Here is a 25,687-nt window from a genome sequence, read left to right as displayed (position 1 = left end):
GTGGGCCGGGAATTCTCTATGTCCCTTGCTGACCCAGGGCTTTGCCCCGTAGTCTCCCAGCATGCTTCAGATGTAGCCAGCATCTCCAAATTAGGGCTGGCCGACAGATTACTAAATTGGGTCTGGTTTCTCTTCAAGTGGGTTTGGGGGCCCAATGAGTTCCTTCTAATAGTTTTACACAGGGCTAATAGAGAGCCGTTGTTGTCCAAAGAATGGTCTGTGAGGGAAGATTGCTCATTTCCTTCCCCCGTTTTATTTCTCTGATCTGGCAACATTACACATGGTGACTTACTCTGATTGAGTATGTTGGTGCCTGAGTCTTGTTGTCGTTTACAATGGTGGTTTCATATTACCCAGACCAGCAAAGAATCCAGGTATCCTTGTTTGCTGAACAACATACTTAGTTTCACCCAGGCTGCCATCTTTCTTGCCCCTCTTCCTTTTAGGACCATCCCGTGTCAGTTTATTGCTCTGTACCTTCTTTAACATCTGTCTCTCCTCTGCCACCTTTCCCTCACCTTTCAAACACGCTACCATCATCCCTATCCTGAAGAAGCCCTCTGCTAACCCTCTTCTCTGATCGGCTGCCACCATTGAACACAATGTAAACAGTGCTTCTACTTTTGATGCCAGGGTCACCAAAAGATCCATAGTAGCCGACCAACCTGTGTGGGCCGGGAATTCTCTATGTCCCTTGCTGACCCAGGGCTTTGCCCCGTAGTCTCCCAGCATGCTTCAGATGTAGCCAGCATCTCCAAATTAGGGCTGGCCGACAGATTACTAAATTGGGTCTGGTTTCTCTTCAAGTGGGTTTGGGGGCCCAATGAGTTCCTTCTAATAGTTTTACACAGGGCTAATAGAGAGCCGTTGTTGTCCAAAGAATGGTCTGTGAGGGAAGATTGCTCATTTCCTTCCCCCGTTTTATTTCTCTGATCTGGCAACATTACACATGGTGACTTACTCTGATTGAGTATGTTGGTGCCTGAGTCTTGTTGTCGTTTACAATGGTGGTTTCATATTACCCAGACCAGCAAAGAATCCAGGTATCCTTGTTTGCTGAACAACATACTTAGTTTCACCCAGGCTGCCATCTTTCTTGCCCCTCTTCCTTTTAGGACCATCCCGTGTCAGTTTATTGCTCTGTACCTTCTTTAACATCTGTCTCTCCTCTGCCACCTTTCCCTCACCTTTCAAACACGCTACCATCATCCCTATCCTGAAGAAGCCCTCTGCTAACCCTCTTCTCACCTCCAACTTCAGACCAATCTCCCTTCTCCCCTTCATCCCAAAGCTCCTTGAGCACCTAGCATACTCTCAACTATTGTCTCCCCCCACTCCCTCCTCCTCCCCCCCTCTCAGTCTGGGTTCTGCCCTAAACACTCCACTGAGACTGCCCTCACTTACGTACTCAATTCTCTCCTCTCTGCTCGCTACGCTAAACAATCCTCACTTCTCATCCTCCTTGACCTCTCTGCAGCTTTTGACACTGTAGACCACCCCTTACTTCTCAGCACTCTGTCCTCCTTTGGCATCAACGGCACTGTCCTCTCCTGGCTCTCCTCTTACCTCTCCAACCAATCCTTCACCGTCTCCTGGGGTGGCCGTACCTCCGACAGCCTCCCCTTGAGCTATGGAGTCCCTCAGGGTTCTGTACTTGGACCCTTTCTTTTCTCTCTATACCTCCCTTCTCGCCCCTGTCATCTCTTCTTTCGGCATCTCTCACCACTTCTACGCCGATGACACCCAACTCTTTCTCTCCAACTCTTCCTTCACTTCTGACCTCCACCACACTCTTTATTCCTGCCTCACGGCCATAAAAAACTGGATGTCTTCCCACTTTCTTTCCCTCAATACTGACAAGACTGAAGTGCTTTTCTTCCCTCCTAACACTCTCTCCCCATCCCCCCTCCTTTCATCCACTTTCCCCCTTCCAATCTCCCCATTTCGTCCCATGCCTGCAATCTTGGCCTCCATCTTGACTCCTCTCTTTCCTTTTCAAACCATATCTCCATAACCTCTCGTGCCTGTCGGCACCACCTGTTCAACATCTGCAAGATCCGCTCCTCCCTCACCTTCCATGCTTCTAAACTCCTAATTTCCTCCCTTATTTTCTCCCGCCTTTTCTACTGCTCCTCTCTTCTTTTTGGACTCCCTGTCTCTCACCTGACTCCCCTAAAATCCATCTACCACTCCTCCATCCGTACTCTGTCTTCTCGGTCCTTGTGACTCTATTTCTACCTCGCTCTCTCAACTCGGCTGGCTTCCCTTCCTCTCACAATTGAAATTTCAATTCCTCTGTCTTGTCTACAAATCTCTCCATGACCTTGCCCCCCCCCCTATCTCTCTTCCCTCCTCTCATTTTACCATCCCTCCCGCTCTCTCCGGTCCGCCGATCTCTACCTTCTCACTGTACCCCCTGCCCCTTGTGCGGCATCACGCTTCCGCTCCTTCCAACTCTTGGCCCCCCTCCACTGGAACTACCTACCTCTCTCCATCTGCTCCTCCCCCACCTACTCATCCTTCCGCTCCTCCTTGAAATCCCTTTTCTCCACTCCCCTCCCTGACTCTCCTCACCCACCGTCTCCACCTCAAACCCCTCCCCTCCTTCCTCCCTCCTCCCACTGACCTCACTGGACACTGCTTCCAAGAGGCGTAGGAGGCCACCTGGGGTACTTCCCCCCCCTCCTACCCCACTCCTCTCCCCTTCTCCCACCCTGCTGACCTCGAACCTGACTCTCATACCCCTTAACCTTCCTCCTCCCCTCCCCTTGAGTAAATTGTTCCATCTACTGTACTTCTGGTTTGTTTCACGTTTGTAAATAAGCTTCTTTCAATTTTGTATCTTGTTGTTACCCTGTAAAGCGATTTGGCGTAAAGCGCTATATAAATTCAATAAACATATTGGAGCGCAAAGGAGTGCCAGCCCACTTGCCCTTGCAAATATCATCACTCCTGAGGCCAGGTCTCCGAAGTTGTTTAACCCTCATATTTAGATCAATCTCCTGGTCGACGTGGTTTTAAAAGCAATTTCAAATAAAAGACATATGTGGCGACAAATCACTGTGGTGAATAAGAGAGTGTTTACTTGGAATTCCAAATTCAGTACTGACTACCCTGTGACCAATTGCTTTTGATATGAGGCATGGTTAAGCTCTTAGTGCTTACAGGGTGCCAGGATCAGGGAGGTCATTTGTAGTCCTCTCGCGGTCCATGCAGATTTAAACTGGCTAGCCTAGTAGGCTATCCACCATCCACCGAACACGAAACACTCGCACACTCTCTGCTATGCTCTGCTGGCAATGAGGGTTTTATACCCACGTGGGAGCGTGCGGGAGTAGTGAGATGTAGAAACAAAGAAAGGACTTATGTTGGCTGCTCCGGCAAAATCCTTGTATAGTGTTCCAAGGAAACACCAAACACTGGCACACTCGCCCGCATTTTGGAACTACTGCCTGAACACTGAGACTGAAAGTGTACACATTGCTCTGTACCGGTTATGGTGTATTATCAAAAAAACGCCAGGCCAATGGCAATTGATTTTGATTTTACAGCGGTGGCCTCCATGAGCTATCTCTGGTCTATTTTATGGTATTTTTTACGATCTCTATGGACTATTTAATGTTTTATATTTACAAATCTTGTACAGTAGGCAATATGGAATGTAATGTTTACTTAAGGTGATTGATTTTAGGTAATTTTAAATGACACACAGACACATTTGCTGTGAGATTTTATATGTCACACTATGATTGAATGGGTATGGCTAACACAATACAAACACAATACAAAGATAAATGTAAGAAATTACGTTATCCTGTGCATAGTATGAATACGACTTGGTTGAATGTTCTCAGATTTTAGGATGTTAGGCTTCTGTGATGTACTAATTTGATTTGATTCGTAAATGGTGATTGTAATTTTGTAAAAGTTCTTTTGGAACTGAAAACAAATAAATAAAACGTAAAAATCCGATTGCAGAGATGAGATGGGATACACTTCCCGCTGTTGAGATCTGCAGTTCAAAGGCATGCTAAAAAAAAGTAATGAAAACGTTTTCTGAAAACACGCAGAGATTTATTATAGAAAATCACAAGCCTTGTGTGTAGTTTGAACCCATCCCTACTCCTCCAGGCTAATTATGCACCAGTGAGACCCATGCACACTTCACTATAAACTTAAAACATGTAAACCTGCGACCCCAAAATCCGTAGAAAATGTTTTCCTTGTGCACTTCAATTACACGTTCCTCGACACTACGATTGGTTCTGCACCTGAGTAATGGTTGAGAACCACCACTGGGTAGCTCGACGCACAGCTGACTGGCACTAAATGTGAGTTTGCCATTAGATCCTCTTAAACCCTGAGCAGAATGAGTACTCTTTTTGGTTAGTACTCACAAATAAATGTTGTGTATGTGGGTGGATAAAGGAGCCCCAGTGTGGGTATCTGGGGATTTGGGTAATTGATCATTCTACCCTCAAAAGTACGTTAAATTCAAACGCCTTTATATTTGTTTATATTTTACTTTTCACGTACCCCATTTCTTCTCTTTTCTATTTATTTGTATAAAGGGTGCCAAAAAAGCGAATCAAAAAGTACTTGGATGTCAAAGATGTTCTCCATGTGTCACACTTTCGGGGGATACGCACATAATTCTTCGTGCATGTGCTATTTAATTGTAACCTGTTCTTTACACTTAGGTGGCCATGATGGATGCTGTTCCACGACTCATGAATGTAATTGGCATGATTCACAATATATCTCGTTATTATAACACTTCAGAAAAGATAACGTCGTTATTTGTAAAGGTGAGTGTTGTGTTCCCTGATGGCACACAATTGTTTTATTTTTTCGTTCTACACCATATGTGTTGTATTTTTACCAACTTATACATCAAATGAGAAAATACTTAAAACAATAAACCCTGAGCCAATTGCTAGATAAAGTGATTAAATTAACGTATTTTTTTTTATCGCATTTCTAATCCCCATTGGCACCTTGAATATATTCTGTATGAGATTGTTTTCATTATTTGTCAAGTGCAAGCAAAGGCATCTTGTAAGACCTCTAAGACTAGGTTTGACACTTGTCCGCCTTTGAATTAAACAGTTCTGTTTTCAGCTGATCTTTAAAAGAACATCTTTTTATTGAACATTTTCCAACAACTGCAGAGAAAAAAAATCAGTCGCCCACCCTCTTATATCCCCCCTTAATTTCCTATCATGAACACAGTATTATATGTTGGAAACTCCTAAAAATTCCAGTTGGTCGTCATTCAGTAATATAGACCAGGAAATGAAAGAGTAAACGAAATCAGGAAATAAAGTAGGCGTCCTTCCTAATAGTTGTTCCCAAGTTTGTTCAACTTAACTCACCTTCCCACCCAACGTCCCTCAGTGTATCCAAAATTCGTACTCATTAAATAGTCAACAATGCTAGAGAATAGGCTCTTGGAGGATGACAAAGGGTCTCTTAAACGTAGGCTTCACTTCTTTATATAGTAGCCAACGCCTCAATTGGGAATACCATAGTCTTTCCCCTTCCCCATATTCCAAAATCCTTTTAGAATTCTGTAAATTTTTTAACAGACCCTCCATTGAACATATGCAGTGCAAGCTCACGCCCTCCTTTAAGCCAGTCATAAAAAGTGTCTCCTGTAAATGCTGGGGTAAATTGAGGATTCCGAGAGATTGGTGTGGCTGGGCCATGGAAAGAGCTGAACTTTAATCTAGATGCCGCTCTATTCCAGACTCTCATACTCGGAGCTATGGCTGGGAGCTGATAATCACCCTGTGGCCTCTCTATGGCTTTAAGCCACACAACATATTGCAAGGGAGCATCCACCACAACCTCCTCTACATCCTTCGATAGAGTATGTGAATGAGGGTCTACCCATTCAGTAAGACTCTGTAGGATAGCAGCTTGGTAGTGCTTCTAGACATTTGGGCAAGCCAATCCACCCTGCTAACTGGGTAGAGGGAAGAATTTCTGGGAGAGTCTTGGTTTATTTCCCTGACAAATTAATGCTTAGTTATCCTTTGGGAAAACCATGATGCATTCTCTCAGGGATCAAAACACGGAGGGTTTCAAACGTGTATAATAGTTTGTGCATCACATTCATTTTGACAGAATGGACTCATTCATCCCAGCTAAGAGACTGCCAACATTCTCTATGAGTGCATGCTCTCCTTTAAAGAGGTGAATAGCTGCGGAAAATGTGCTTTCTACAGGCTGGGACTCCGGTTTAATCCTAAATATTTTAATTTCCCATCTAAACAGTTAAACCACCATCAGTGCCTTGGACTTCCAATAAATTAACATTTAGAACCTCCAACTTCCTCGTGCTTACTTTAAATCCTGTCAGGTTTTCAAATTGCTTTAATAACACGTATTAATCCTGGAAGGATTTCTCGGGCGTAGTTAGCGAGAGCAGCGCATCCTCCACAAACAATATTTTTTATTCCTTTCCCCTATATTTATTCCCATAAATCTCTTGGTCAATCCTAATACTTTCTGCCAATAGTTCCACCACAAGGGCGAACAACAAAGGCGACACACGGCCCCTTTCCCTGGTCGATCCCCTCAGCTCACATTTCTTGAATTGATATTCAGTAGCGTGTATCCTTTTTGTGGAGGTGAATAGAAAATCATTGCCAAGTTTCGAAAGCTTCTCCCCAAGCCAAACATGTGTAATACTGCCTCTAGGCAACCCTTCTCCAACCAGTTGAATGCTTTTCCAACATCTAGTGAGGCTAGTATGGAGGGGGTGCCCTTTTTATGAGCTACAATCAGATTTATCGCTCAGCAGGCGTTGTCTGTGGCCTGCCCCTCTGCTATAAACCCACAGTTGTCAACTTTTAATTAGTTTGTGCGAACATTTCAAGTGCACAGTGAGTGCTGTTTTGCTGGTCCCGCTGTTCATCTCTGCTAATCGTGAGGATTTCTCCTTGGATATTACCATTTCTTTGCTGATTTTCTTCTTAACATATTTACTTGACTTTGAATAATTGGGGCTGAAGTTTGCGGAAACGCCTAATTGCGTCTCTACCGCCGACAATCACCTTCGTTCTACAAAAATGCCGGGCCGCGAACATGTCGGGTGCGCAGTGAGTGCTGTGCTGCTGTTCGCCGGGTCAGTGGCGGTGAGGATATTTTACAAATCCAACTTTTTTAAGGCATGGTGCTTGTTTAACAGCGCAAGTGAGAGACTTAAAAAAAAACATTGCGAGGAAACGTCACAACACAACAGAGCGAATACATGCTCGCGGTTCAGCAGATATTATCGGCTCACTTCAGAGTGTATAGAAGGGCTTGATAAATGGGATCGGAAGCATGGTTCCGGGATTAGCGAAGCAAGCTGCGTCTTCGATTTGCATTGCGAAGAACTCACTGTTGTATTTTGAAGAACTCACTGGCGTAACGGGGGGGGGGGGGGTAACCCCGGTCATGCATTCACTGAAAAAGAAAAAAACAACTTACTTCAAAATAAAACGTGCTTGCAAAAAAGCCTGGTCTGCCTCTGTATTCTTTCAATGGTTGCTTGGCTACCAAGAGCCCATCCCTGCGTGCATCCCTCCGTTCCGGAGGAACACGAGCATACACCGGTGCTGTAGCTGTCATCGACAAATACGACAAACTTCGCGGCCATGAATGCTGCAGTGAAGCTCAGGTAAGAAAAACCAAACAGAGTGGGTTGTGTGTTTGAATGTAAGGTTTGTTTGAAATTTGTAATGTGTGTGTGCGCGCTTGCAAAATGGTAATGGCATGTGTTTGGTTGGAGAGGATGAGCGGCAGAAACTGTGAAAGTTACTTATTGAATATTACACAATATATGCATGTGTATGGTAGCATAGGAAACTATTGATTAAAGTGTGATTGTGACAGAAATACCTGTCAGGAAACTGTTTGCTACTGCATTACGACAGCCAACACCTGACTCCCAAAGTAAATGGCTGTCCAAATGAGTACATATGACTTAAGGGTTTAGTCATTTTACTATTACGTCGTTGCCATAAATTATAAAAGCTGGAAGGCCAGTATGCTTTATGTGCGCAACAGGGTTGCAGGCTTGAAATCACTGTCACAGATATGTGATATATACAAAGCAGTGTTCATTCTTATGTTTTATAAAGATCTTGGATTGTAAAGCAGCACATTGTTTGCATTGGTGCCATGTGTCCCACCCTCTGAGGAGCTATGTGGTGCACAGGTTAAAATGGAAATATTTCCAAGGCAAAATCCAATGGGTGATTTCTCTGGGTATGCACTTGAGGGTGCATAACACGAGCCCCACATTGAACTTCACTATTCCCCATGCATACTCCCTGACCCACACAAAAGAGGTCAAGCATGACAGTGATAAGTTAACACTGTTGGCCGGGGAACGTACATTTCATGTGCATATAGCCTTTTGTATGAGAAGACCAGTGCCTTTATAATGAATATGTACCTAATATCCAGACCTCCTTGCAAAATCATAGATAAAGCAATGTAGACAGAGGTTTAAAGTGCCAGACTATTATGCAAGTCTATGCAAAAAGACGAGCATACTCGTCCTTGGCACTTAAGGGGTTAATAGCTGCCGATTATCACATGAACAAGGTTTTTGGCCTCCGCACAGCAGAACCAAGAAAGCAGCCAGCAGGAGAGCTGAAACCCTAAATGAGCACTTAAGGCAATCTATAAGCACATTGCAACTAGGCCATTTATATACAGACAGAAGGTAATTTATTCATTTTTGAACTGCTAATATACTCAGGGAGAACATGATTTGTTTGCCCATTTGAATTAATTTCGAAACTGAACCAGAAGGTTCTTTATTTCTTACTGTATGCAAAAACGGCCACCTGAGACAATGCCGAGTGACTCAAAAACAGGTTTGCAATGCCTTGGGATGTTTTGCCCCTCCTTTAGGTCACAAACTGCACACGTTGGATTGTTCTTTTCAGAGGTGTTCCCCCATGATTTCTTATCCCACTTAATGCACTGACCTAGACTGCGGACCCAGCTTCCTGAAAGTAGGTTATTGTGACAATTACTGCTGTGGATTCTAGCTACAGCTTCTTGAAAGTGATTGGTAGTGACCATACTGATACGACTGTGACAGAAGATTCATGCAAGTGAGTTTCGTTAATTACCATAGCAGCAAAGACTGCAGCCGCAGCTTCATGGAATTAATTGGCAGTTAACATACTGGCATGGACTGTGGGTGCAGCTTCAGGAAAGAGATTTACAGTGATCATACCAGCATAGATTGTGGCCACAGTTTTATAAATGTGACTGATAGCGTCTGCCAGCATATTTCTTCATTTAAACCATTTTGGTGACTCTTCAGTCTAAAAATCCATTGTTGTTCACGTCTTAGGAGTATGGCTCCAATGTTTCCTCCCCGTTTCGGTACTGTTACTTTCTCAAGAATGGTCCATCTTATGTTGTTTTCTGAGTTTCTTTTTAGTACGTAATGTTCAACCAGTGGGGCTGTAAGTCTTTTTCGTCTGATATTATATCTGTGTTCACAGATTCTAATTCTTATTGGTCGTGTGGTCATGCCTACGTATTTTGTGTCACACAGGCATTGAATCAAATATACCACGTGTGTGGTGTTACAATTAGTAAAGATTCTTTGCTCCCACGGCATCTTCCATCCTATGTCCATGGATGTGGAACGTTTTGTGAATGGGCCTACTGAGCAGATCCCACAGGGTGCATGTCCTGTAGCTTTTGTATGGTGCCAGAGGCATGGTTGGTTGTCGTTTTTTGGTGGTTCCTTATAGGTATGCACAAGGCTGTCTCTTATATTTCTCGTTCTTTTGATTGCAAAAAGGGGGACAGATAGCTACGTTTCTCCGATATTGAGGAGATACCAGTGTCTCATAATTTCCTTTTTAATCTTCTCCACCACAGGTGAATGACTAAAGACAGCTGTTATCTGGTTCTCATCTCTGGTCTTCTTTGGATGTTGGGCAAGTGTGACCTCTCTAGGTATATTCCGTGCCCTTTTTCTCACGTGTCGTGTTGCCCAGCGGGATAGTTCCTTTCTCTTAGGCGATGACTCAATTTGTCTGCTTGTAGAGCAAATTCCTGGCTTGTTGTGCAATTTTGTCTTAATCTGAGGAACTAGCCGAACGGTAAGTTTTCACGTAAGGTCCTTTGATGGAAGCTAGTGAAATCAAGTAGCGAGTTCCTATCTGTGTTTTTCTGAAAAACTGTAGTTTCCACCCTGTTTCCTTGTCTAGTCAGTTTCAAGTCCAAGAATGTTGCAGTATTCCTGTTGTGTTCTGAAGTAAATTTTAAATATGGATTGAGTCCATTTAGCCAGTGCAGGAATTCTTGTAGGGTTATTTCAGTACCTACAAAGAACATCAGAATGTCATCTATATATCGTCACCAGCTCAAGATGTTCTGTGCATATGGGTTCAGTTGGTCGTATAAGTGTCGCTCTTCAAAATCGGCGACATATAAATTGGCTAGCGATGGAGCGAAGGTTGCCCCCATCGCTGTTCCTGCAATTTGTTCAAAATAACGTTGGTCAACCATAAAGTAGTTTTTGGTTAGTGCTAATTCCCAGGGCAATGCCCAGGGTTTTCAGCAACCACGAGGCAGAGGAAAAACGAGAGGATGGTGGCAGGAACAGTCACCCAGGGTCACACGCAACAGAGGCAGAGGGTGGTACGAACAGAACGCACCAGGCGTGTAAACCACAGGATGAGAAGAAATGAAAACCATACAATGACCAAAGAATCTTTAGTAGTAAACCTCTCTAATACAATACTTTCCCCTGACGAGCTTGGGATACTACAAAGAATCCGGCAGGTCACAAGAATACGGCAGACATGCGCGACTCTATAGTGAATAACTACCATATTGCTTGAACAAAAAGTACCTAGCAAGCCAACATAGGCATTGAAAACACAGAAGGCGCTGTATATCAATACACCTTTAACATCTATAAACATCAAAAAGGGACTAATTGAGTGATGTCCACACGCACCATGCATTAACCAATATATACATGGAACAACCAAGATGGAGAACCATACGCCGTTCATAAGAGACACCCGTTGTTCATCTGTACTCCAATATCATGGAGGTAAGTTGCACAAGGTTTACACCCTCGACATACCACGACACTCTGGTATAGAAGATTTCTAGCTTTTTTGGGGTCAAGTCACGGATACACAAAATGTCTCTTTTTTTAGCATTTAGCGCTGGGCTGCACAAGCGAACAGTCGAGTCCCGTTCAATAACACGGCTGCTCTCTATTACGATATCGCTGCCCGCACTTGCATTCCATGTTTACTTTCACTTTAACTAAAAGCTGCATAGTAACGGCATGCACTATAAGAATGTAATTTACCAGCACAAATAACTAGACGAGGCACAATCACTGTAAGAATACAGATTACTATTAAGCTGTGGGAACATGCACATTACCCTAATGCCACCAAAGTGCCGACTTATGCATGTTTTGTATACAGCATTGTGTCCAGAGTATTCACTCGTGTATCCTTCCTAATAGGTATTGAAAGGTGATTTTGAGAGCTATTAACGGCCAGGAGTAACACCTAACCCGGGTCCAATTATAAATCCAACACGTAGCTGGAACATCATTCGGGGTTAGTAGTATCTATCACCGCTGCCTAGACATTGTGTAGCACTGCCTGAACGCTCAAGGGGGACAGCCTTTTGGGAAATTAAACATTCCCTTGTTTCTATATAGAGATTTGAACCCTAATGAGAAGACCGGTGGAACACAATCAGAACAACCTAACTGCAATTGGGCATTTAAGACAATCTACTGCCCACAGAGAGTGACATATGAAGAGGTAAGCGACCCTCTTTCTATGTCATGCAATATTAAGGAAACGAACCTTGTAGACACATTCTATATTGATAGATCCCCTTTTATATGTATTCCCTTCTAGGGAAGAAAAGACTGAAGAGTTTGCAGTCCCAGAGTCAGAATTGAGACGCCCTCCATACAGTGATTGAAGGAGCACAAGACAACCATTGACAAGAGTGTCTTTATTACTAAACCATTCCCTGCATTATTAAGAGCTATAAGGAAGTCCTGAAGAAAGCGGAGAGCTGGTCCACATCCGCTGAAACCGGTAGACAAAAAGCGGTTTGGCCTGACGCACCAATCCCCAGAACCCATACAGAATATATGATGGGCCTGTAGTACTATTAAGTCATTTTACCTATTTTCTCAGTGTCCAAAGTATTAAGAATCGGACATTGAGAGATCTATGGGAAAAAGTATTCTGTATATGAGTTTAATTAGCTGCCTATTTTAATATATTGTGATAAGTCACACTATAGGGAAACAATAACATTAAATTTACTTACATTGATTTCCATGACCAGTGTGCACTTCGTTTTTAGCATTCGAGGAAAGTAATGAGCGAGGATAGGGCGAGCTCTCTTCTGTCCCCTAACCCTTGTAGGCGATGCAGCAGCGCACCACTAGGGCAAGAACACACACTTTAGGGACAGAGAGAGCTCTTTACAGGGACAGTGAGTTATCTATAGGGAATTAAGCTTGAGGAATAATCTTGTCCAGAGGTTACCCTGTTCCAAGAAACTTGGCTGGCCTTCTGAACCTCTGCCCCTCCAGGTCCGAGTTCAGAAATCCATCTTAACATCGGTAAACCCAGAGATGTTTTTATGGGAGGGCAAAAGGGGCACTTGCCCAGAGCCCCCACCTTGGAAGGGGCCCCACAAGGCTAGCTGATCTGAAGAAGTAAGATTCCATTGTTCACCAGCCTTAAATAGCACACGTCAGGATATTTTATGGAGTGCTGTTAAGGCTCTAAACCTATTGTCTTTCTGTTTTGGCAAGTGTATTCTGCCTTGATCAATTCATCATGTATTGCTTTCTGTGTTCACTGTGGTATACATAGTTTGTGTGTTCCTTATGGCGCAACACTGTAGCATTATTTCCTTCCTGTGGGAATTATGTCGATCATGTGCGATAGGCAATGGTGAAATGCATATTGATAAATTGAGTGCCGCAATGGTTCAGAAGTTAGCTCAGTGTGTGAAGCACCCATTGCAGAGATGTGTGGTCATATGCAAAATTAGAATATCACATGCCAGCAAGGCTGGCTGAGCCTTTCCTATGTCTGAAGTCTATAAACCTGCCTGCATGTGTACTTGGTTTGCAGAACAACATCTGCTATTATCAGCAATGTACCTGTACCAGATAGTGGTTGCTATAAAAACTAACATATCATCTGTATGGTGAAGGTCTAGAAATTGGTTTGTTCAGATAGGGTGTTGTAAGTCCAAGAGGTGAATAAGTATCCAAATTCAAGACTATGGAACAACAGCGTTCATGTTTGTATCCTGGATTTGCCAGCAGACGATACAGTGATCCTGGACAAATCATCTAATATATTTTACATTACTGTGCTGTATTCTGTGAGGTTTGTCTTCTTGCATGCTGTTGCTATCATTTAGCCCATTACTTGATCTTTCTTCTTATGTAGGCCATTTCCATGAAAGGGTTGGTAGACAGAAGAGAGTGGACCATATGTTGATGGCCTATGGCAAGCATATTTGAAGGTTTGCTTGTTTGATACAAAAAACGGTTTGCTTTATGGTAAAAGTCAAAGCCTTTGTTTTGGAAGTATTTAAAGCTTTAAAATACAAAAGACAAACCCAGATTAAATTTGTTAAATCACATTGGTTGGTAAACTGGTTCTTATATACTTCCCTTCTTGATGGAGAGAATGAAGCTAGAATCATTCCCATTTTGCGTAACACCTTTCTATAATATTTTGTTTAAAAATGGTCATGTTTGGTAATGTGATTTGTGTTCTTTCAAAATCCATTTTTTTATAAAAATTAGATGGTTTTAGTTCATGGTAAGAACTGGAAAAGAAAGTGTTGAAATGAAGAAATTGCAGAGTTGGCACACATCCCAGCTTCACCCCTTAACCAATGTGCGATCCTGGGCATCTCATTTAATCTTGTATTGCCGAACCTCTCAATATTGCCAGTCCCTAAACCTTTCAAAATTGTCAGCCTTTACGAGTGATTTCCTTCTCATTGTATGAGCTTCTTAAAAGCCTTATTCATGGTTTCACTGTGTTAATAGTGAGCATATTCATATTGCACACCGCAGGCATTTGTTCCTTTGATATCTAATGGGAACACTATTTGAAAACCATATCCCCCTTCTAATCTCAGTCCGTCTGGATAAAGACACCTACCTGGTAGCTTTTAATCTGCCTCCACTATCCATGCTACGATATGTGTATCGTTCTCCTTCCTTCCAATTGGTGGTCTCTATCCATGCATGAGCTCTTTTGCATTCTGTGAGGCAGCTAATGTGAGTTCTATGTCTGTTGTGGGTTACATGTACCTTTTACATACGGTACTGCATAAATACTATATCTACCTTCCTGGATGTTATTGATAAAAAAAATATCCTGTATGTACTAGAACAGTAACCCTTTTGTAGACTGCTAATGTTGTTCTTCAAATGCTACTTATTTATCATTCTGATTAGAGCAAGAATGAAGAGGGCAAGGGGACTTAAAGGGAGTAAACGTGCTTATTATGCTGCAAGACAGCATACCAACCTATAGGTTGTGAGTGCAACGGGTGGGGGGTTAGGGGCGCGGCCAGTATTCTTGATCCCTTAATTCCTTTGGTTTGGTGGAGGGTGACCCCAAAGATGTCCGTGCCCAGGGCCCCAAAAGTGCTTAAGACGGCCCTGCTTTCATGCTCTGATGTTCCTCTCCCTGTACTTCTCACTCTCTCTTCCTCCTCCACCTATGCTCCTATTTCCAACTCCACCTCACATTTTCTCCACTCTCTCCCTATGTCTTCCTCCTCTGTTCCTCCAATGTGCCTCTCTCTCTCTCTCTCTCTCTCTCGCTATTCTCCCCTCCTCACAACACTACTGCTCTTCCCTCTTCACACTACTCCTACTAGCCCTCTCTCCATACTAATACCACTCTACCCCACTTTGTATTCACTCACCCTCCTTTCACTCCCTCAGTCACTGACCACTCACCCTCTGTTCTTTTGCCACTACTCTCACTCACACACCTTACATGCACACTCACAACATAATACCACTTTCTCTCACCAACCAATACCTCACCTCTTCTGAAAACCACCTCCACACTCCTGTTGTGACGAATTGACATTTGCCCTGCAGGAGTACAAGGATGGCTAGTGGCTAGCATGTCTACTCACACCGCTACAATGTGGGCTGAGGGAAAGGTATACTCTCAAGAGGAGTGTGAATGTGACAGAAGCAAACCAAACAGCAAAATATAACCGTTCAAAATAAAGTAATGTACAATCAATGTTTCATATAAATATATATACTTTTAATTAAACACACCATATATAATAATACCTACATAGAAAACACTACAAAAACCCACCCCTGTAGAAAGAACACAGAATATGCATGATAGCAAGATGCAGGATTCTGGGTAATGAGACGGGGGAGAAAAGGCAAAAAAGCCACGAGGATCAGAAAGGATATATTCCTGAGTTGCAAAAAGGGACTAAGTTGACCAGCCCAGTCTCTACGGCCAAATTTGACAATGGGGGAAGGAATTGGGCAATAACACCTTTGCAGTGCCTTGGCGGTTCGACAGTGGTTGTAAGTGTGCGGGAGGGTTTTTTCATGGATGAGTCTGTTGACACAGTGGATAAGTCAAAACAAAATGTTTGATAACCGTGTAAATTCCGGGCCAGTAAAACCTATTAACAACTTGGTCTTAGATCTTGGAGGTCCCTAGATGCCCAGATGTAAGGTGAGCATGGGCTATCTCTAGAACCACCCTGCGATGGCTTCTTGGGACCTCTGTCTGGCACAGAATTACTCCTTCATTAGTACTGTTCCTTCTATATAGTAATCCTTGCTTGATGAAGAATAAGGGACCCTCTTTTGTCCTTCCTTCCTTCCACTTCCGATATTACTTTGAGGAACGCATTGGCTAATATTGGATTGTTCTGTTGCTCAAAGGCTAAGTCTGGTATTATTTGTGTCTCTTCTTGGTTACTTGTGTGGCTTACGGTCTCCATACTCTGGTTTAGAGCTTGGTCAGCTTTATTGAACCCCTTTTTCCCACTCTGTGATCCTGGTCTGGGACTTTTACAATATCAGGGAATACTGCCCTTTTCAAAACCCCAGAGCCACATTATCATCCATTTTAACCAGGTAGGAGTTTTTTTCATTGTTCTGCAGAAGTACTTTTACATCCCCTCTATAATCAGGGTCTACCACTCCTGCTAAAACGTTCAACCCATATCTCCAGGCTAATCCGTATTTGGACGTTAGCTGGATATATGTACCGGGAGGTGGGGTTAGAATTAGGCTATATGGTATTATCTACCTCTCTCCCGGTGCTAGGGTCTGGTCTTTACTACTACAGAGGTCGAACCCAATGGACTCTGGGGTGAATACTGTTGGGGCTGTGGCTCTATCTGTCAACTTGGTGAATTTTACGGTTCCCCGGTTTCTATCAATCAGGCCAGATCCAACTCGGAGGGGGGGGGGGAGGACTGTCAAAATTTGACCTGGGAGCGCATTTACTTTTTTTTTAGTATTTGGTTTTTTTTAAACCTTTACAACACTCACAAGAAATATGACAGAAAAGAGAAAATTATAAAACAATTCATACAGAAACATCATATAAATAGTCTGTACTCTTAAAAAATAGAAAGCTAAAAATGAATAACATATTAAGAACAGAACAGTGTGAATAAGACCAACCATCAAAATGAGCACCATATTATGACCCTTTTCTCCTCAACCAATCATTTATTTATTTGCATTTTTATTTGCATTTTTAAAGCCCTCACACAGCCCACGGGCATCGAGGCGCTGTTACAGGAATTGTTTGTTTTTTAGTTGCGTAATTGTTTTTTTTGTCTTAGTTGCGTATTTATAACGCGCTAAAATACCCAGAGTTTTCTAAGCGCGGACCCGGGGATCGAACTTGTGTTGCTTCGTGTCGTCTTGCTTCGAAGGTGAACACGTTGCTGCTGAGCTATCCTCCCGGGACATCTCCCATGTTTTACGCGTTTACTTTTCTGGCCCATAGTGCAATGGCCCAAACCCACAGTGCAAGTGCCCTGATTTACAGAACAAGCAAACACAAACCAACCTCTTCCCTTCCCATTCTCAAGTGTATATATAGTAGGTATTATTGACATTACTTTTCTTTTATCCAACATTGTTTCAGTTATGTCTGTGGTTTCTTAGAGAACCAGACCCCTGGAAATTCTCCCACCTACCAAACATAATAACATTATTTCACCAGGAAAATATAATTGGTGAAAGGAGACAGCTGGGATTCAATCTCACTTTTCATTGTGTTGCAGTTTGTAATTTGATAGGGTACACCTCCTCCCATTCCAACCCATCTTTCGTCCATTCCAACCCATCTTTAGTTTTAGAACAATGTGGCTTTTGGCCCCGACACAGCACTGAGACCTCTACTCTTTACATCCTTCATTACTTCCATCACAGACAAAGGACATACAGCACTACTCGTACTCCTCAAACTCTCTGCAGCCTTTGACACCCTCTACCACACCATTCTACTAGCCCACAGGATGAATCTCTCTGGCAGCATACGCCGCTGGTTCACCTCCTTTCTCACTGACAAGACACACTTTGTCTCCATGCCCCCTTATCAATCAGACCAAACCCCTGTCAAGTATGGGGTCCTGCAAGACTCCTCCCTATCTCCATTCCTATTCAACCTATAAGTTGAATCCCTTGGATAGTCCCTTAGCAAACACAACTTACATTTCCACCAATACAGAGATGACACACAAATATACTTCCAAATGTCATCCCCATCACAACTCCAAACCTGCCATTCCACCATCACCAACTGGGTGCCCAACCACTTCCTCAAACTCAACCCGTCCAAAATAGAATACTTCCTCATCAGCCCCCCAAATGCAAAAAACAAACCTCACCTAGTGGATCGAAGAACTTGCATGGGCAACCCCCACATATCCCTCTCCACACCTGTCAAATCCCTTGGCTTCCCCATCAACTCCCACCTTTCATTCACACACCACATAGCCGCTGTCACCAAAACTTGCAATCTACAACTACACCTCCTATGCAAAATCAGACATATCCTTCCTCCTGACGGGTTCCCAACTGCAGTCCAAGCACTGGTTCTCTCTAAGCTGGACTATGTAAATGCTCTCCCCACTGGACTCCATAACAACACCCATGCCCCCCAGCAAGTGATACAAAAAACGCAGCAGTCAGACTTATCCTTCACCTACCCAAATATTTACACGTCGCCGCTGCTCTTGCCCAGCTCCACTGGCTCCCCATATGCCAGAGAATTGCCTTCAAAGGACTCTGCATTGTATTCAAAGCCATCAACCTCAAATCTCTGTCTTAGCTTCATGAGAAACTCAAAGCCATCCTCCACACAACCACCATACAAGCCAGCCAACACGTTCTACACATTCCACTCTTCAAACTCACATGCACATAAAAACAAGCATGTAAGGCGCTTTGAGGCCCTCTGGGTAGGGCCAGCGCTAAACACAAATTCAAATAAATAATTGTAAAGGGGTTGCATAGATAGATAATTAATTGGTAGAGCAGAGCCATTGCTGAACCAGTGGGTTAAGCTTGCTCTCAGAGCCAAACATGATCTGGTATGGCAAAATGCCCATACCTGGCTTCCTGCCTCCCCAGCCCACAACACAAAACCCATACCTGTACCTTCGATACCCACAACATAAGAGCCTCACTTTTCATCCTGCCTCCTCACCAGTATGCTTAAGATAAATTGTTCAAATTATAACTATTTATCGAATAACAATATAGAGTATAAACCCATATGAGTGAGGCGTTCTCTACAGACAGTTAAGGACAATAAGGCACAGTGATGATAAGTGATTTGCTTAGGACCACATAATGTATGATGTGTGGGAGGTGGCAATTTGAGCCCTGTCTTCTTGGTTCCACAGATTCCAATTCAGAAAGCAGGGGAGATGTTGTCTTCTTCTATTCCCTCTTCAATATTAGAAACAAAAACAAATGCTTTCTGAAAAGTTGGTATTCAAGGCCTAAACTAGTATACGGCGCAATAAATATAGTTTTCAAAGCACCAATGGTCCTGCAAGGGGGAAGCCTATTAATAGTTTTCATCCTGAGGCAAATAAATCTGAGAAACAAAATAACATTTTTTATTATAAAGAAAACTTACTATAATTATAATCTTAGTCTGTACAATTGTGTGTACTTTCCAACCACCAAGTCACTATAAAGAAACCTTTGTAATTGAAACATATGTTCCTAAAGCAAGTATGCATCACTTAGTCAGAAAAAAGAAAGGGGGTCAAGCCAGTGCCACAATCGGGTGCAGTGGGAAGCAGGTCAGACATAGATCTCAGCCTCAGTCAACCTGCTGACCTACCATTCCATATGTGTACTTCATCTCATTTCCCCTATTTGCCTTACCCATCATCCTGCAGTGTCTTTCCCTTGCACCACATTCTCAATGACCCCTGTTTCCTACAACTTTCAGGCATCAGTTCCTCTTTTGCTCCATCCTTTAACTATTGACTCAATCACTTTCCAATACCTTGCACGCACCTCCTTCCCTTGCCCAAAGTGCGCAGTCACCAATTCCTTGCCACTCATACCCTTTAATTGCCCATCACACCAAAAACATTATTTGCCCCCCCACCCCCTTCCGTTGCCCTGGCTTACAGTAAGACAGTACACCACCTTGATTTGCCAGTCAGCTTCTGCTAGACCCGTCAGGAAGCCGTGGTCGGGTCTTTCTTGTACTTGTGGCTATGGGGTCTGCACTTAGACAATGCAGAGCGAAAGAGAGTGATGGGACGTGACTTTTTAATGCCGTCAAGCTGCACTTCTTCGGAAATTCAGCTGCATATTTTAACACATGAAAGAAGAGAGAACTGCAGGGGGAATACGCCTTGGAATTGGTGATGGAGAGGGAGCAAGAGTGGCCTATTCGAACTGGAGGTATTCCAGAAACACCTCTGCTGTTGGTAAACGTTGCGTAGGGCGGAGCTGGAAACTTTCTTCTGAGGTATTAAAAATTCTGCCACTCTGAATAACCCCTTTAGTTTGTAGTCTTCTAATAATGAATGCCAGAATAGTACATTTTTCTGTGTGTATTTTTCAACAGTGTCCATTTCTAAAACCACTACGTAAGTAACATCCATGGGTGCTATTGCACTCTTTTTGTATGAACACACTGGTGATCAAGAAATTCACCATAACATGGAGGTATTCCTACAGGATCAAGCTGAGGACAAACTCTAATATGATACGGACCCTTACTTCCTTGACAAGTAGGTGTTGTGATAAGCTGCTGGGGATTGTAACAGACCAATAGTGTATGAGGTGCATTGGTGTCAGCATTGCCATCCATGGTCACAGAATCTGTAATTTAAATGCATACATTGCCACTGGGTGGTAGGAACATGCCCCTGCAGCCTAGAGTCCTCTTTCTCTCACGCACTGCAGAGGCCCATGTGTGGGGGGCCACCCAGGCACATCTACAACATTGCTGAAATCAAGACAAACGACTCGGCCCATTTACACAGAATCTGAGCTGGTTTTTCAGCACTCTGTCCCTTTGTAGAAGCCTAGATTCTGAAGGATTTCATCTTTTTTCAAATGCTTTTTTAATAATTTGGAGCTCTGACCCATGGGGCAACTGCCCAGCCTCTTTGCCCCCTGTAAAGTAAACCTCCAGACAAGCATGCCACAAAAAACAATCGCTTAAGGAAATAAGGTCAGTGCAGCTCTTTGCAAGGAAAACAAGATGCATTCTGTTTACAGAAAGGAAAATGGTGACCGATGTTGCAGTAGAACCCAACTGCCACAGGTGCTCACTGGGTTAGTTTAATGAATGCAGACAGTTAAATAGCAAATAACAGTCACTCTTGACACAACCACTATACAGTGTTCCCCCACCACTCTCATTGGCTACCACCTATACTCTTACTACCAGTCACCTAATGTGCCTTGACCAATTGGCCACATCTAGAGCTACCCCAGCCCTATAATGCATGGTCTCCTACTCTGTCATCTTAGTTCCCTGCTACTTTATTGGAGGGTTACGTGATATGACTTCTCGGCTTCCCGGTCAGCTTCCGCATTCTCTCCTGGTCCGTGCTTGCTCTTGCGGTTCCTCCAGGGAGGGCATGACCCTTCTTCAAGTCCTTCTTTACTTTTAATGCAGCTTCTTCTAATCAGCGCTTGAGAACCACTAAAATTCACAATGTGTTTCTGGTAAGTGTTCTGTACTGCTCTGCGCCTCCGCCTCCTCCCAGTACTGAATGAGCCATGATGATGTAACTCACTAGATTTTTTATTATTTTTATTTTGTTATTTATTTATATATTTATATAGCGCACAATGGACCCGGAGGCATGATGGCGCATACAAAAAATACAAACATACAACATGAAACATAAAGCAAAGCAAAGTAAAGTACAGCCTAAAAACCAGGTGAACCTAAATGAAAAGCTAATCGTCCCAATACTATGGCAATGCACTTAGCGGATCAAAAGAGCATGAACGAAAAACTTTCCAAATCTAACAGGGCACTTAGAGTATTAATTTACAGTTTGAATCCCCTCTAGGAAAATATGTACACATACTAAGATAGTGTGGTAACGTACTAGACCCACAACACACTATATCACAGTCACTATTTGGCAGCGAACACCAATTGCTCAAGTCAATTCTTTGTAAAACCTTCAGGTCAGACAGTCTAACAACCCCTGGTCCTGTTTGTTGTCGCAGCCATGCGAGCACCTTATTACATAGCGCTTCTCTGGTCTCTCTTCCAGCTGCCTTCCCAATATTAGAAATAACAAAGTTTCGTTGGTCCATAATAAAGGCTTGGGTGCTGATGTCATTGATACTTGGCATTTGAGATGTCCTTATTCGCACACTCCATGCAGACCCTTGCTTAAGTAAAACATTGACCACTGTGGCTTGTGTATTAAGATTTTGGTCAAGATTGTGATCTGGTACTGTGGTTGAGGAGGGTGTTTCCGTGACTTCGCCCTTAGGGTCGGCTTTAGGATGTTTAGCCTGTTCATTAGTAGCGGGTGTAATCCTAGGAAGAACAGTGGGGCTGCCCCTATTAAGTGTAGTTTGGGAGGCTTGATCTGTTCTCTCCCCTTGTAAGTTGACTTGGCAGCCGTTATCAGATTTTATCAGCTGACTCAAAGCGGCTGCATGAAATTGCATCAGTCTGTGTTGCAATATTGTCTCTGTGCTGGCATGTGACCGAGACAAACTCATTCAGGGTGTCCATCAATGAACAGGGATCCATCAGACTGTGACATTGGAGGAGCTCTTTAGAGATGCTCGCTTTAAGGTGCAAAAACTGTGTGGAAGCAATATCATCAGCTTGGATAGCAGTCGGCCTAATGCCCTTTTTTAAAACAAAGGGTGATGACATTGTATAGTCCAGGTCCATTCTGGAATATTTCTTTATCCCTCCCAGTAAGGAGGTCCCAGCTGGGGAGAAGGTTGAAGCCGTATGGTCGGCAGTGCACCTTCCCAATATGCGTTCTGGGTGTAGCAGGACCTGTAGTATCGAGAGTCAGTAGCAGACCATCCAGGTCCCTGTTTAGACTTTTAAAATAGGAGTCTGGCTCCTGGATCTGGTCCATGGCCGCTATAAGATTACCCCATGCAGCCTCTGTCTCCTACGAGAACTCAGGGCAAGGACCTCTGAGACGCGGTCCCTGTTGAAGAAAGGAGATGCGGCTGCTAGGCCGACTCCAGACCTTTGGCCCAGAAATTCGATTTTTTAACCACCTGGCTGCTAGACAGAGGGCTTATCAGGCCACACTTCTTACTTTCAGCCATAATGTGTCCCAGGATTCTTCCAAGAGCGGAGAGTGAAAAGAACACACCATGCAACAAAGACCCTGCTTCACACGAAGTTTAGGGTTGGTCAATCAACCACTCCAATCCAGGACTAACTCGGGCTCATCAAATGAGTAAGGCAGAGCGAAGTTATATGCTGAGCATGTCTGGGTAACTAATATAATAGCGGCAAGGAGAGGAGCTAGCGCTTACCCAGTCAGGTGGTTAATGCTCTGCCGTGGAACTTGATAACTCAATCCGGCTCCACCAAGCGGTTATCCAGGGGCACCGAGCCCCGCATAGAAGCCTGCTGTCCCTAGGCATCAGAGGAAAACTTTTTGCTGCGGGTATCAGGATGTTTCAACTGACACGGCTCCCGACTCCGGCAGCAGCCTATGGCCCTCGTGCTGCCAGGAAGAAGAAAACAGAGGAAAGAACCCACTAGAATCCCGAGTATATCAAGACGCACCGCAACAGAAGGTTGCAGCCGCCTCCGACGTCCTATTGACCTGCACGAACAATGCTACTCATACATAGATAGATATTTTCCTCGTCTCAGTACTCACTAATTTTGCTGGTCTAAAAAGGTATGTGCATGGTATATGAGGGTAAGGGCTGAGCTGGAGGAGGTGAAGGAGAGATTGGGTTATGGTAGGCAAGGGGACTAGGGTCAGGTGATTGGTAGAAATACTGCATTCTCCTGATGTGGTCATCACTGGTCCCAAAGGGGGTTTCTCCTCCCATGAGTACGACCCACTGAGTACCACCTGTGAGAAACCTGAGGGCATCCTCACATCTAGTCCCCATTGATCCTCTTCTCAGGTGGCCAAGGAAAGGCCATTGCTTTTGGATCCTGACCCTGGGGGTGGAGAAGCGAGGGAGCATCACCTGGTTGGAGGGTCCTTCTGGAATGGGATGAGAACATCCTTAGGAGAGATGCAGTATTCCACCTTCTCAGTCCAGGATGAACCTGTAACCCCATGCATATTTATGGGTTATTGCTACTCCTTTAGTAAGGATAACATCAGACGATATTTTTGATCTAGAAGCTACAGAAAGAGGGTGAAAAGGGGGGGGGGTAATAGTGAGACATGGTATCCCCCCTCTGTGAGAGAAGAGTGAAGACCGTGGAGGCAGGAAAAGCCAAGCGAGGAAGACATCGAAGCCAACGGGAGCTGTTGCCTAAAGCCGGTGAGTGTAGAAGGGGAACACTCATACAGCGGTGCTCTGAAAACGGCAATAAGCTTTTCATGAATATCGAACTTTTTGGAAATTGTTATAAACACTTTTGAATACCGAAGCAAGTGTTTATAAACTTGAATGTACTGAAAGCATTACTGGATACCGTACAGAATTAAAACTAGTAACAAGGATAATTGAATACGCATTGCTGAATGCCGCACAATGACCATGTTTTAAGTGAAATAAAAGCAACGTTGTGCAGGTGACAAGTACCACAGAATGAATTGACTGAAATACAAGTGTTGGCAAAGCAAGTATAATCCCAAGAAGGGTGTGAGAAGAGAAACCAGTATTGACAAAAGCCAAATGGTCAAAGAACTGCAGGTTAGAAGGAGACTTGTATTGGCAAGAGCCAGAGATGTTCCGAGAGCATAACTATGTGAATGTTGGGCAAGCTAGCCACAACCAAGTGTTGGAAGAAAATAATCCTGATGCAAGAATTACTCTTCACTGTCAAGGGAAAGCAGTGGACAACTGTTGATGAAACAGATGGAGAAGGGGCATCGGTTGCAGGAACTGTGATGGGTGGACCGTGTAGTCTTGTCAACTTTGCCTAGACCGAGTGCCCTGCATAGAAAAGTAAATGAAAGGAGAAGTCCAGAACGTTATCCAAAGGAGCAAGTCAATGAAAATATACCTGAAAAGACTTGTGTGTTAACAAACCTGTATTGGTGAAACCCTGGTAAAAAGAGTGCAGAGGATCCCAATCCTTTGTGAACAGTTTTGTGTTGAACTTTGGATTTTCTTGAACTAGGGGAAGGGAACCCCAAGACTTTCTGGAACTGCTTTGCATTTGGGCAAGGGGAGCTGAAAGTAAGCCAGGAGCTGGATGAAGCTCCGAACGTTATTTGGAACAGTATTGGGATCATTCCGAGTTGGGCGGTAAGGGTTTACGGGCACCGGTAAGGATGCCGGTGCTGGTAAACCCTTACCGCCCTATTCCGCGGTCCCTTAGCGGGTCCCAGCAGGAACGGATGGTCTGACCGCCCGTTCTCTGCGGTTCAAGTTAAGGAACCTTGGAGCTAATAAGGGTACCGCAATTTGCGGTATCATTATTAGCGCCTTCCCCATTCCCATTGAGCCCTATGAGGGCTCAAATGGGAATGGGGAATGGTTTACTGAATGGGGACTTACCGGGTCCTCCAGGGTTGGAATGACCTGGTAAGTCCCCATTGAGCCGACCGGGCCCGGATTTGGAGGCAGCCATGGTGCTAATAGCACCATGGCTACCTCCAAACTCGGAATGACCCTCTATTTCTTGTATTATTGCCATTCCTACACATTGTTTAGCTTTAGTTGTGAGGGCAAGTATAGGTCTGGACACAGACAGACTTTTAAGTGGAACCTTCTGACTCATACTTTACTTAGTTTTGTTAGGAAGGGAAATCCCTCCTTAGCATAGGGCCAGTTAGGCCTTCAATCATCCTGATATTTAAGTTAATAAAACCTTTGTTTTAATCTGTTGTCTGTATCTTGTTTGGCAAGTATTATATGGGCCAGTCTCTGCGATCTGGTCTAGACTCTTCAGACTGTGTTAGTCGCGCTATGGCAGCAAGCACTGTAACC

General features: G+C 43.8%; 1 protein-coding gene across 1 annotated transcript in view; it reads left to right on the top strand.

Annotated features, from left to right (window-relative positions):
• DNAH5 (dynein axonemal heavy chain 5) overlaps positions 1–25,687 on the top strand; it is a 4,235,244-nt gene that overhangs the window by 453,701 nt on the left and 3,755,856 nt on the right. The window contains exon 9 of the mRNA XM_069613779.1: positions 4,701–4,808. Within this exon, the coding sequence (XP_069469880.1) occupies positions 4,701–4,808 (108 nt within the window). The remainder of the gene's footprint in view (positions 1–4,700; positions 4,809–25,687) is intronic.

The sequence above is a fragment of the Ambystoma mexicanum genome, chromosome 5p (genome assembly GCF_040938575.1).
Source record: "Ambystoma mexicanum isolate Mex_15411 chromosome 5p, UKY_AmexF1_1, whole genome shotgun sequence".
Taxonomy (NCBI): Eukaryota; Metazoa; Chordata; class Amphibia; order Caudata; family Ambystomatidae; genus Ambystoma; species Ambystoma mexicanum.
The sequence above is the reverse complement of the archived record's forward strand: the minus strand, read 5'-3'. Positions and strand labels throughout refer to the sequence as shown.